Here is a 15,214-nt window from a genome sequence, read left to right on the forward strand (position 1 = left end):
ACATTCGCCGTGCCATCCCACCGGGCCCCCCCTGTTCCGGGGCCACTTCCACTGCGCGTCAGGCGTACGGTGAAGGGAAGAGACGTTCGTTTTCGGGATGAAATTAAGGTGACCGGACTTTTAACCCTGATTCGCGTGCAGGTGTTCTCTTTTCGAGACGCGAGCACATAACGTTATATCAAGCGCTCGCTTTACATAACAGTGCTCTATGCATATGTAAATATAAGTATTTTTGCACAAAAGACCGTATAAGATATGATAAAGATAAGAAGTTATTCTAGAAAACAATTTAAACAAGTTTAAATTTTAAATTAAAACGAAGTCTTTTGAAACGAAACAACGCGTACTTTTTGCTGCTACTTTCTTTGTGTCGTTTCGCTATTATTTTAAATAAACTTGCACTTTGTAAAAAAATCTTAACAAATTATTTTGCAAAGTTTCTCTCAACTATACATAATAGATCTTTTAGAATTATGTATCTAAATATGCGCGAATGAAACAATTCAATGGACAAATTAAAATTGTTCAAAAATAAATGTAAATTTTTTTTAGAAAAAGACTAGGTTACACATTTCTGCACAGTCAATAATTGTAATAAAATGCAGCGAAGATAAGAGTTTTAATCTAAATTTTAAGTAGAGTGCAATAAACTCATTGAAATTAACTATTGCCTGGATTAATCTTATGTATTAATCTTTAACTACTTGCGTGAGATATTTTAAACCACAAGAAGTGTTATAACTAATAATAATTATTGAACATTTTTCCTTCGCGTAGAAATTTATTAATAAACATTAACTACTAACAGCTAACGTTTATTAACTACGTGCCTCGTACGAAGACACAACGTAATGCAGGAATAATTTTAAGGTAATGACATTCCAAAGCGGAAGAAATTTAAGTGCAGTGGCGCAGATTTCCAGATGGTCGCGGTCAAATTTATCATAACAGTTTTAAACGAGTCAATAAAATGAGTTTCCTATCGGTATACATATATTACGCGCATTAGCTACATTTAATAAGACACGCGCTCTTCCGAGCGATGATTTAGTGCTCGCTGCCGCATTTAGCATTTATTAGCTATTGGATAGAAATTCTCATGAAAGTAACACAGACCGCGTTGCATTCTATTAAAGCCAATAATTCAATGATCGAGGACCTCATAAGATGCTAATATATACATCAAATCGCTGATTATCGATTAGTAAATAAATCTAGAAGAGAGAAAGAGAAGTATAAGAATTCGTTCATAAAAAATATAGACAAATAAAATAAATTGAAATTATCGTCGAATTATTTGATAGCATGACATACATTTCCTTACAGCTAATAGTCTCTGAAATTTGTGTCAACGGTAATTTATTTTTATTTTTAGACAAACGATCTGACTATTCAACGTTTAATCATGAATTCAATTTCGTAGAAAAAATGTACAAATACAAGTTATTTAACTTAAAGAAAAGAATACTGCTTATTTTTTTTGTGCAAAAAAGTTTATGATAATTTGTTGACATTACTAGCAAATATTAATTTTTTTACACAACTTTGTTTAAAAATTAGTAAAGACAGAAACAATATTTAGCATCTTATTTCCATTTTAATAATAAAAAAATAATTAATTAGTTATATTCTTTCGAAGAAGAAAGTTTTTATAAAAGATCCCTGAAATCAATTTTAGCAATGGAAACATGAAAGTTTACGTCTAAAACATAAAAAAAATCAAAATGCTATCTCATACTTTATATGCTCGATATCTTTGAGCCCCTCCTTTATTTCCCGTTTTCATTTATATCACAATGGCAGGAAGAGAGTTAGAATACTTAGAAACTGCATAGAATTTCGTATTCGAGTGATTAGCATGGCCGCATCAATATCGAATGAGATTGCATCAAAGAAATCTTCGAGACAATGGCACTCTGTTCCTTTACATCGCCGCGTACCTAAGCAACAATGCAAGGCCGGCATTCGCATGTATGATATTATTACTTCGGTTCAATTGTACGTCGTTGCGTACAATTCAATTAGGTATTATGACTCGGCGCCTCATGCATAATTATTCGACCGATAATTGTTTGCCAGGAAATGTTGTATGCAACCTTACAGTTTTCAGATTTTGAGATAAAGAATTGCGAAAGAGAAGATTAACTTCTCACATCTTTGTATGTGTTTGATTCATTGTATTTTTCAAATCTTGAGTTTCTTTTTATTGTGGAGATTTCACTATTTTCCGAATGAAAATTGTATTCCGCAACGTATCGTGTGATGCACATGCTGTTGCAAAATCATTACGGGAACAAACAAACGGGAACAACTTCGTCATCTAAAAATGTCATTTATTATAATATAAATCTGAGAAAATTTGTGCTACGAACTTAATGATTATGCCCTGGAATCTACGTATCCTGTCACAGCACAACCGAGATTAAGGCTACTAATTATTTGACACAATTATAACGGAATAATTATTAACCCGAGCTGGAAAGAATTCTTCCTACCCTCTTTATCTTCCATATCATCCATTATTTCGTTAATATTAATAGAGAAAATTGTCGGGAATCTTTATACATTTTACTTAATTTATTCAGCTTGAAGCGAGATTTAACATAAATTTACATGTAGTTAATTAGTATCTGGCAATTTGAGCGAGGATACGCTGACACCTTTAAGTTTCGTGATCCGTGGCATATTAATTCCGAGAATTAAAGGCGATGTTTTTTTCTTTTAAGCATAAATTGGAAATAACACATCCCGTCGCGATTCTGCACTAGATAATCAGTGTTGAAAAACTGGTGTTGCGGATTTATTTCTCTTTATTTCCGCTATAATTTGCAAGCTTTATCATTATATGGTTTGATAGAATATTTAGAAATAGTTAATATTTGGAATAATGTTCATTAATGAGACAAATTGAAATCATAAATTAAAAGTTTGGTTTAGAATACGTATAATTGTTTCTTTATAGATTTTATATCTTTTATTGCAAAATTGATTACATATCTAAAAATGTTAATTATTATTTTTCTTCTGTGACTGAAACGTCGCACTTCTGCAAAGACGAGTTCAAGGCCGAATTTGACTCTTGCGGAAACGAGTACTTTTTCAATCCTTACTCTGAAGGAAGCAGTTCCAAGTAATGGCATACAGGAAAGAAATGTAATGCGTGATCGCTCAGAGAGCGCGGTTACCCTGGCGGATTAACGTATGCGAGATATCGCCTCTCAACCTTCGACACTGTCGGTGCGTACACGTGTGCAACAAACTTAATTAACTGAACGCACGTGAGCCGTATCGGCGGCCGGTTGGTTTTTTGTGAATGGAACCGTGAGAGAAGTACGAACTCGCCGGTACGAACGGCTGTGCTCTTATACCCGCGTAATAACCATGATCCGTCGAATCCAGTGGTTCTCATAGCGGAAGGTACGAGCCAGTTTCCGGAAGTACGACGACCTCCTGGCGGCTGGTTGCGCCACGAGAGGCAAAGGGCCCTCGTCGTCTCTGATCACGAACATTAGAAATTAGCGGCGCGCAGCTCGGAGCGTTCGGTTAAGCAGGTAAAATTTATCTCGCGCGAGAACACGTGGGAATTTCACCATGTGTGGGAGATCGAACCGGTCGCCCCTCGCGCCGATCGAACACCATCGAGATCTCGATGTGCGTCCACACGAAATACCGGATCAGTCGGTAGCCAGTTTAGTGGTATTTGGCCCATCGAATGGCACAGAAGCCTCCTTTATCAAGCGTCATAGAGTCATGTATGATTTACCTCCAAGAATGCTTCATTTGGAAACTAAATCTCTCACGTGATATGTGGCAATTTGTGCGCGGGAGCTTCATCCGTCTTAAGAGAAATGTCGTATACGCGTGCATAAGTATAGGGAAATGCGCGCATATGGAGTTAGATAAATATGTTATCTAACATATGCATAGAGGAAATATTGGTTGTGCGTCTTATATGTGCACGCAACAGCATGTTTCAATATTTCATAATCCTTTACGGTTTTGTGATTTTATACAAATCCTGTACTTGCAAATATACCTTGCCAAAAAAATAAAAAAATAAAAAAACGAAGAATACGCAGATATGGATTAAAGAGTTCGAATCATGATCAAAATTATTTTAATTAGATACAATTTGTTAAATTATTGTTCATTATTAAACTATTATTACACTATTTTTGATAGTTTTTTAGATCAATTAGATTTAAAATGATCTATTGATTCCTTCGTCAGTTACGGTTCAGCGATCGGTCATGCTTCATCGAATCTTCGATCAAGATCAATATATATCGATATATTATCGCAAATGCTACCGAAAATACTCGCCGAACACCCGATATCATTATTATCGTTATTGCATTATTTGTATCGATATTATACAGTGTATTCAATATACTGGATATAACACAATGAATTCTTTTCAATGTAGGATTAAAATAAAAAGAGTATTGAATAAAATAGCCATCAAATAGTAGCGTATCAAACTTAATTCATTCGCAACTCGACCTTTATTTTCACGTTGAATTGTTTGTCCGAATACTCTGACTCAAAAACAGGATTAACGTCTTTTGTCATAATCAAGTCTACTCGAATGACGTAACGCAATGCTCTTGGTTCACGATTTTGAAGTAAAAGCATTCCTGGATATTGATGATTTCTCAAGAAGACGACGGACAGTCAACATAAAAAGGAATTCTCGTAGCGCGCGCTAACAGCAGCGATTGGACCACTCGAACTCTAGTTCCCCGAGCAAAAACCACGACGTCGATTAACGTGTGTCGAAGTGATTTAATTCGAGGAGGGTCACGCGGCTCGTGCCACTTATCTTCTTCGATTCTCGGCAGGAGCGAGAATACGTCATGTCATAAGACTCAGGTGTCGATGGACTTACTCGTAAAAAGCGAATCGCCGTGGGCGAGAACTCCTCCTACTGAGAGCGCCCGTCTTGTCTTTTGCATAAGCGTCTAGGATTCTGTGCACGCATGAGATTCGACTATAAAGGCTTGCAAGACCTGTTTTCGTGATTACCTCGTCCTGAGGAATCTTGCCACGCGTTGTCCGCCAGGAATAGAAACGCAGACAGTCTTTGTCTGTCTACGTCCGAAGGCAGGAGGGATCTTCAGCAACTTCCGTAGCTTTCTGTGGTTTAGCCGATTGATCGGTAAGTGGAACATGTTCTTACGCGAATCGTAACGACGTGATTCACGTTAACTCAAGTTTCCACGATACATTAACCACAAAAGAAACAACGGCGACTGTTGCATGAACAGTTTCGAGCATAAACGGAGTATTCGCAATTTATATAGAGGTCACTTTACAATGTAATTTTCTATTTAAGGTAGATTTTAAATACAATTTTATCTTTATAATAGACTTTAAAATAGACTTTATAATAGACTTAAGTGGTGTGAAATGGATCTTATACAACGCGGAGATAGATTATTTTTGCTTTAATTATTTGGACGTTGTAACTTGAATCTTGGACTTGTGACGTTCTCGCGAAATCATGAAATGATAAAGAATTGTTCATCGATGCTATTGGAATACATGCGCTTCCGGAAATTATCGGAAAATGTCATGAATTATGTAATTTGTGCATCTCGACTTTGAATTGCTCTTAACCGGTTTCTATAATATCTGACATAAGTTTCGGAGAATAATCTAAGGCTGTCTAAGGCGTCGTTTATTAGGATCGTCATAATTATGACCATATATGCGAGAGCCGACTATCATAAGGAGTGTCGCAAAATAGACCCGAAGCGTGGGATTCTCTGACGCGTCTACCGTAGAATTTTCTTGAGCTATCAACGTGGAATCTTAATCAACGTCCTGAAGTTTCTCACATGTATCGTTAACTGGATAAAAATAAAGCTAATATATTTAACGAGTACATATTTTTTAATTATTGTATATAGCTTTCTCTTGCGTTATGAAAAGATAGAAAAAGATTTGAAGATATCAAAATTATATATAGGCAACACTTGAGTTTATTCTTCGTCTATTCTTTGTGCGTACGTAAATTACAGCTATATATTTAAATTATTAATATTAACAATACATACACACACACACACACATCATTTTCAATCATTTGTGTGACACGTTTATAAGTTATTGACACTGTAGACATGATCTAATATCTAATATATTGAAACGCAAAGGTTTTGAGTTTGTAAAAGAAAAACCATTAATATTGTTTTAGAAGCTGACGATGCTGACCCTCATTATATGTTTGCTGCCTCTAGCGTCGACCGTGTCTGTAGAAGTTGGAGAAATCAGTGAAGCAGAAACTTGGAAGAATTTGATTGTAGACATTGATAACGGCACCTTGAAACACGTTCGATTCGCCGAAAATTCCGATTATACAAAACTAAATTTATCAAGTTTTCCTGGTCTTCGCGCGCTGGAGAAAAATTCTTTCGATAATGTACTTGACATAGAATCTCTCGTACTTGCCAATAATTCGTTGACTTCTCTGCCGGACTTCGTATTCTCCAATCTGACAAAACTAAAAAGCTTGTCGTTGTCAGACAATCAAATATCGAATGTCCGGAATTTATTCGTCGGCTTGGAGAATCTGCAGCTGTTGGATGTTTCTCGCAACCCTATCAGACACTTCGGAAGGGGCCACTTGTTTAGCCTCACCAAATCTGTCAGAATTTTCACTAACGAAAATATTCTCTGGAGCATCAGCACGGGCGTGTTCGAGAATTCTTTCCTTAAAGACACCGAGGAGCTAAAACGACTGGCAGCGACGCAAGATCAGGGAAATGTAAAGGAGAACGAAAAGAAGGAGCAGGAAGTGGAGAAGGCTGAGATAGCCACGGCTGAGGAGCCTCAGGATCAAAAGATCGTCGAAACCCTTAGCGAGCACACTCGACTGAAAATTTGCAAGTCTGATGGTATCGTGACATCATTGGAGATTTTTTCGAAGGATGAAGAACTCGTTGAAGGATGCGTACAAGTGCCAGTCGATATCTCGATGCAAGTGAGTCTTGTCGAGCTGGGTATCAAGGGTTTCCAGGAAGACTGGTATCGGTTGCAATCTCTGCCGATCGTATCGTTGGATCTGTCGAACAATGAGATCGCCGAGATCACGAAAGAGACGTTGAACGACCTGCCGTCAGGCCTGACGTATGTAAACTTCCAAGGGAATAAAATACGCAAGATCTGGAGTCAAGTGATTGAGAACGATCACCTGAATGTGCTTAACTTGAGGAACAATCTGATCGAGGAGATCGAGGAGAGCGCGCTCGCGAAGACGAATCTACGCGAATTGTATCTCGCTGGTAATCAGTTGAAAAGTCTGGATTTTGTCTTCAGTCTGCCGAACAGCCTGACCGTGCTTCTAGCGAACGGAAATCATATAATCTCTATCCCCGACGGCGCATTCTCCAAGCTCTTCCGTTTGAACTACCTATATCTCGATGATAATAAAATCGAAGCGGTGCAGAACGACGTCTTCCAAGGTCTGGTATCCTTGCTGACATTAACGTTAGCGAGGAATGATATAAAGACGATCGGACCGAGCGCTTTCAGAGGCTTGAGGACGCTACAGACACTCGATCTCCGCCACAATTCTATACACGATCTGCGGAAGGGTACCCTCGCTGAATTGATAGGTCTGAAGCAATTGAATCTCTCCAATAACAAGATCGTCAAAGCCACGTTTGCCGATCTGGCGCGATCCGTGGACTCCTTGCATCTCGATTATAATGAGATCGATATTCTCGAGGAGGGCAATTTTGTTCAAACTCCAACATCCACCTTATCCTTGACCGGAAACAGAATTTCTAGCATAATGCGTGGTGCCTTCAACCTGCCTACTCTGAGGGATTTATACTTGAACAACAATACTTTGACGACCATCGAGGGTGACAGCTACGAAGGCTTGAACCGGTTAAGGCGTCTTTGGCTTTCAGAAAATAAAATATCCGAGATTCGCAGGGGCGCTTGTAAAAATTTGGGAAGCCTTTATATTTTGGACATATCCAAGAATCCCTTTCAGAAGTTGGAAAATGGCGCTCTTTATGGTCTCAATACCGCCTTTGGCACCAGCTTGTATATCTATCAGAATAATCTGACGGAGATACAAGGCGGCGTTTTCGATGATATTTAAAACTCTTTCTTTTTTAGATTTTTATATGTATGTATATCTCTTCTGTTAAATGTTCTTCAAGAATTACATTATTAATTGCTGGTTATTAATTCACGAACACTTACAAAAAATTCAATTTTATTAAATTACACGATAAGTAAACTTTCATCTGAAATACATATTTATATATAAATTTTATAAAAACGCATTTTTCTCATTTTATCTAGAAACATCAACCAACGTTATAAAAACTCATACAGTGAAAGTATAGAATTTTTTACGTTATTTATATTTGAACGTATTAAAATGTAAATTTGTTAAATTAATTTCGAAAGATATCTTTGCACAATTTGTTGAAGCGAAAGCGTATTATATCACGACATAAATATTTTAATGCATATAACTTTTAAGGTAAAAGATTGACGACGTCTTATAAAAGTATGATAAATGTATTATAAAGTTTGAGAAATGTTACTTTTTGATTGCTTTCACCTGTGTTTTTCCTAATATGTAATTATTTTGCTACACGAATTCTGCACTTTCAAAAAAACGAAACCAAGATGAAGTGAAATTGTAAATTATCAATCAAGCATAATTTACGCCATCATTACAAACGATTGTATACCATTTCTCTTAATATGTATCAATCGAGCGCAGCTTCTTCGTGCGATCGCTCGACGGGATCGTTTATAATCGTGTTAATATTTACCCGAGAAAGGCAAACGGACAGAGCAATTTTCGCAAAAGTGACCGATGATTCGCTTTCACCGAACGTGCCCGTGAATACCGTGTAAAAATTGCAATAATAATACTGGAATCTGTTCACAAGAGATGAGACGTGCAACTTGCAACCGGTTGGCCTTGACTTTCACGCGAAACCTTTCAACTTCCAAGTCTGCCGGGCTCTTGAGATCCGTTTGAAGGTCGGTACGCTGTTAGAAATTTTTCTCATTTTTTTTCCACTTTGATCGACTAACGGTATATCGCGGCTGAAGCGTTGTATAAGCAAATTGAGTAATCGAACGTCGTCTTCGTGCCTGGAAATTGAGGACCGGAAGATAGTTTTGTCTCGACATTAGTGAAAGGGAGTTTGATATAATATACATATAAATATGTACGTGTAAATATTAATTAATGTAAAAATTAAAAAAATTTTAAGTTTAAACAACTGGTCATGTTATGAGTCAGAAGACTGATCTAAGTGAGATCGTCTTGTGGTATGTAATATACGTTACACATATAATGATTTCTGTTATTTTGAGACTAAAAGCCAGAGATTGAAACCGGTATAATTTTCCACGAGTTTAGACCTCGAGTTTAGACGCTGTACCTATTATAATTCCATTGGAACCGGATAATCTCGTTTCACGCCGCATCGATCGTGACAATTATGTGTGACAAAACAGACGGGGTTTCCACCGTAAACCGGAAGTCGCTAGTCTAGAAGGCGTACGTAATTACGTAACACGTATTCCCCGGGTTTAATTAACTCGCGGATAAACCTTGAGCGCCGCGCGCTCGTAACGCGCGCAGCGATCTTCCCTTCCTTAAGCAGACAAGTTCTTCGTGATGCCCGGCGGTACGATCTGACGAGTCGATTTGTTTAATTGGATCTCGAGGGGTTCGGGTTAGATCCTCGAGCAGATAGGACTCGTGTCTTTGTTGCATTTCTCAACTGCGATCGCACGTTTCCGATGATAACCGCGCACTGCTAATTGGCGCGAGAGCTTAATGATTCCTCGCGGTTTTCTTTTGCAAGCACCTCTGCTTAAAAGCCCGAATCGGATAAAGTGGATAAAAATGGTATAAAAAGATATACTCGCGTCCGGTTTCCTGCTCGAATGAACTGCTGTTTACGATTTCACGGCGACCGAGGTCTGTCGAAGAAGCGCTGGTTCTCACATACCGGGTGCTTCTCGTTCCGTAGCGAAGGTCCCGGGCAATTTTGTGGCATTGACACTGAATAGCGCTCGGTACTTCCGGTTTCGTCAACGGTACTCCGTCGAGTTATCGGATGTACTAATAATGGTATAATGACGAAATATCAAGGATTACTAATTTTGCGGGTTACCAAATTTCGTCTGTCAAACCTCAAATTTCACGAATTGATTTATGGACAATATTTTGAATTGGATCATACATGGAATGTTGTAATTTTATTATATAGCAAAATGCAAAATAATTGAAAATTTTATAGTAAGATTTTATGAATTCTATTGAATAAATATTTATGCCATAATTTACAAAAAAGAAATGCGCGATATAGAAATTAATGTAAAATTGAGGCTAATATCCTAACGTCCTAACATATTATTAATAATTTTATTTCTTGTGTCAATTTTAATGCTAATTTTAATACTAATTATTAATAGCTATTCTTTTATTTGTGTGAGTATGCGTGCCATTGTGTGATCACATTAAAAGCATTTCGATAAAATAATAAACCTTCAAGCTCACGCAGAAAGCGTAGATATGTAAGTTCAACAGTGCGAAACAGGAAATGCAAAAGTGGAAATTCAATGAATGTCGGCCAGTGGATCTTGCGTCGGCTGAAAGAAAAGGGGGTGCCATCTCGAATCTCTTAAGGTATGCTGTAAGTAGGACAAAGGTACCTTGACTCTCGGGAGAAAGGTCCCGGTGCCCGAGGCCCGAGGTTCGTTGGCCTTCGTAGCCGCTGATGGACAATAGCACGTAACAACCAGAAAGCAGTACGCCCGTTGAATATATTGACTTTGTATTGCTCGTTTTATTGTTAGATCGAATGCAGAATGCTAGATATGAATGAAGTGGTGACGCAACATTGCATCATATACGTCGTTTCTCATTTTGAAATATCTGATTCTTTTTTATTTTGATGATAAACGAGTTTCGGAAGAGCCTTAATTATCTAATGATAAACGAGTTTCGGACGATCCTTAACTATCCAATTATTGATATTGATATTAATACTACAGTATCTTGTATAATTTTAATTTATAGCAGAATAGATCATTTTTTTTATATGATCGACTTACATCGATGATTGATTAAACAACTTAATTGTGATTACCGATATAAGAATTAAAAATAAACGTATTTTGTACTATAAAAGGGGAAATTAGGCCACAGATGATGATAATTGTAAGCGTCAGCGCACGAATGACTATAATTATTTGATATGCAATTAATGCTTTCTAATCATCACGCGCGGTGAAAGGGATGATTGCACGTTTCACGAATACGTGCGATACGGTATCGCGTTGTTAATTATATTATCTATAGCATATCCAGATTTTATTATATAAATCGGAGATAAGTGACGCGATTATGACGCGCATATGTTGATATTTGCAAAGTACGAAATCGAAAGGCCGGAGACCCATAGCGACAATATCCGAGAAGACGAACTTTCGACACTTGATTTTTGTCTCGAACTGGTTGAGCGTTTCATAACTGTCGTTTATAACCAGTCGACCTGACCTCGACGACCAGCGCATCTGCATAAATTCGTCTTGTCATAGTTCTTATGCATAAATCCATAAATCGCGCGCTCGCGGAATATTTTGCTTAACACTAACAGAGAGCGGTGGTCACTATGGTCGAAGAAATTGTGCGTAATTATCTTCGAGAATCGCTCCGGTATTTTTAACAGCCGCCGGCAGAGAGATTCATTTCGCCTTAGCTGGTACAAGACCGGAAAATTTTTAAGCCGCTTGATTGCTTCTCGTGCCTTCATTTAATCCAATCAGCTGATTATATAATGTAGTCACACGAAAATATACATGTCTTGGGAATTAAACCCGCCACTAGGTATCAAATATGATCGATTTGTAACAAAAATTATTATTTTATTCACTCGCGTGTACTAACGTGTTATCAGTGATATTTCTTATTATTGTAGATATTATTCTAAATCCATTTATAATTTTAACATGTGGTAATGAAATATGTACATCGGGAGGTTAAAACATTTATTCGGTGCACTTTGAAAGAAGGGGATATTAACAGGACGGAACTAATTTTTTTCTCAGCAAGCTCTAATGCGTTTCATTTGCATACTTCAGGTCAGCATATTGAGTTGATAATTATTGAAACTGCACGTAAGCTGTATTCGTGCAAATATTATTAATTTTGAAACAAATAGAGCCAGTAACTTGACAATAAAACATAACAATCAGTTTTTCTGATGCGTTTTTAGATTAACTTTAATCCAAAATTTATATAATTATTTTCGGTATTATTTGTTATAATTAGATAATAATTACATCTTCTTTCTGCTTGAAATTAATTGTTCTCACAAATAAATTAATATAATGAAGGATAAAAGTATTGAAATCATAATTAATTCAATAAACGATAGTAAAAAATACTCCTTTAGTATAATATTGAATCATGATATGTCAAAGTAATCAGAATCGCAATTTCAATTTAATCACCGATGAATGATTCTTACATGACAAGAGATCTCGCAATCAAGTCCGAAGAACCGTGAAGGCGATCTGGACGAGCGTAAAATTGAATTTCCATCGGAAATGTATGTAAATTCGTGTTCGCTGGCATTCGTCAAAAAATGAATTCGAGAAACCATCCCCGCATACATATGTATAAGTTTCTTCAGTGGTGAGTATGTACCTTCTTTAATTGGCGACCTGAATCAGTTCGCTGACTTGATAATCATCCGGTTGAGGAGAAACATCTCGTGCGTGACACCGGCGAGTTGAACCGAAACCAGCGACCTAATCGCAAAAATTAATAGCCGAAGAGAGACGATTTACCGCTCGTGATGAGCCAATTATACCGTCATGCGTGACCTGCTTTCCAAGATAATCGTTTAATAACACACCCGCGCGAAGAATTGTTCATCCATAACGTATACCTATGTAATCGTCAAGCGCGCGGTGTCTTATGTGTGTGTATGGTAATCTAGTTTAATAGGAGCAGCACTTATACATTTTTCTCAATAAAAATTCTCTTGCGCTGGTCGCGAATAGATCCGCGCCGGGTGTTTTACCAGCTTTCACGGAGATTACATCAGACGTGCTGTCTCTGTGTCGCGAATGATGATCATCTAGCGCAAAGATTTTGAATTAAATATTCTGACGTATTTCGTTATGTGGAAAATAACACGTTTTAATCGGTGCATCTCAATGTCCAGCAAAATTGACCTGGAAAAAAAAATGTAACTGGAGCTATCGGGCACATTTTATCAGAAAAATTCGAGAACATGGGTTTTGCTTCCATGTTTTCTGTGCAGAGGAAGACAGCATGATCTCGCGATTGCAACCCCATATGTGTGGTGATCACATAATCCGATGTAGATGTTTAGAAGCACCACTTTCCACTAACGAAACAAATACACGAGAAAACGCGATTCCGTAAGACGTATGACACGATATCTAGTATGTAATCTAAACCGGTGTCGAATTTTGCTGTTACAGAAATACCGGCCGAGCATTTTGCAAGGAACACCGTATTTATGATAACAATAGGTTTTTTTATGTGATATATAATTGCGCATCACTTTTCTTAGATAATGATTATTATAATTTCACTTCATGAAAAATAATATCTGGCTCGAAATAGTATGTGGTAAATTTTGCGTTATCTTTTCTTCTTTTTTGCATCAATATTTTTGTAAAATGTGTTTTTAAAAACACTATGTGTGTGTATATATATATGTATATATATATATATATATATATATATATATATATATATATATATATATATATATATATATGTATAAAGGTATGTTGATATTTTCAGGTGGCATCTGTATAATAAATTTATTTTAAAACATTTTTAATATAAGATCTAATTCTTCTCGTCAATATGTGCCTTTGATTACATAAAATATTTAATAAACTCAAGTATAGATACATAAGTGTGATATCGATTTTACATCGTGATTTTACTTTTCTTGTTTCTTTGTTCTGTCGACATGGCATTCACAAAACATTTTGCAAAACCGCATTTTTCCGTCGTATATTGCAGCGTAAACGGTAAATATTTCTGCGATAAATTCTTGCGTTTGCTTGATTTCGCAATCTGATGTTCTTTCTTTGATAAATTATACAATACAGCGCTGATAAATAATGTCATTTTTGTAGACATATAAATGTAAGCTATGCAAAAAAACTTTTGATATTTTCTACTTTGCTAAAAATAAACTAACAATCATCAAATGAATCAAGATAAAAAGTTAATAAATTTAATATAAGAATAGAAAATAAATGACATATTTCAAGCTTTTCATAATTTATAAATAATGACTGACAAAGTAATTACTTGAGCAATTTAGAACGTATTACAACATTATGGCCTGTGAATTTTTATTTGACATTGACCTGCATAATTGTGCAGAAGAAGAGTAATGATAATGTACCATTGGTTAAATTGCACGTACACATGCACGTTTGCGAGTTAAGGACGACAAGAAATATCACAATTTCCGCATTCTGTGTAATTGCTCAAAAAACACAAGGTTTCATGCAACGCTTCATTGATGTCAAAAAAAACTCAAGTATATTACAAACGTGTTTCTTTAATAGTTAATTATATTTATGTCATAACATTATGTTATATTAGCAAAAATTGTAATAAGTCGCAATCGCACAGACGGAAGAAACATACTAAGCGTAAAAAAAATGTAAAAGAATCGCAAAAAGAAAGGATAATAATTTGAGAATATTATGCAAGATTTTTAAAGCTCTTTTTTTCTCCCTTGTTTAGTTTTATTGATTATTTCTTAAATCTCAGTAGTATATACTCGTAATATAATTACGTATAATTAAACGTGATTAAACTTTGTTTACGATTATGTTTTTATTTGTGCATATTTATTATTTTATAAAAGCAGACGGCCACATTATTTTGTTATTTGCTATTTCTGCTGTTATATCTTTTTAATTATTAATTTAATAATTTTATAACCATTGAGAAAGAGAGAGAGATAAAAATTGAAAAAAAAAAAAAAAAAAAAAAAACAGAAAATTTAATTAACTTTTTATAATTTCCTTGGTCATAAAATTTATTTTTTCTCTTTTTTATATATATATATGTGTGTATTTTTATTTATTTACTATATATTATCGCATGTATTAGGATTTATTGTAAGATATTAATTAAGTCTAATCAATA

General features: G+C 35.9%; 1 protein-coding gene across 3 annotated transcripts in view; it reads left to right on the forward strand.

The window, feature by feature from the left end:
- The window catches only part of LOC139810959 (uncharacterized), a 77,486-nt gene extending 63,734 nt beyond the window's left edge, over positions 1-13,752 (forward strand). For 2 of the 3 annotated variants that reach the window (XM_071774909.1, XM_071774910.1), the window contains one exon: positions 6,200-13,752. In XM_071774909.1, the coding sequence (XP_071631010.1) occupies positions 6,209-8,116 (1,908 nt within the window). In that variant the 5' untranslated portion in view covers positions 6,200-6,208 and the 3' untranslated portion in view covers positions 8,117-13,752. Of the gene's footprint in view, positions 1-2,789; positions 5,159-6,199 lie in introns of those variants that run through there. The other variant, XM_071774908.1, reaches the window with a different exon arrangement.
- Positions 13,753-15,214: the final 1,462 nt, after the last annotated feature.

This window comes from Temnothorax longispinosus, chromosome 4 (assembly GCF_030848805.1).
Source record: "Temnothorax longispinosus isolate EJ_2023e chromosome 4, Tlon_JGU_v1, whole genome shotgun sequence".
Lineage (NCBI taxonomy): Eukaryota > Metazoa > Arthropoda > Insecta > Hymenoptera > Formicidae > Temnothorax > Temnothorax longispinosus.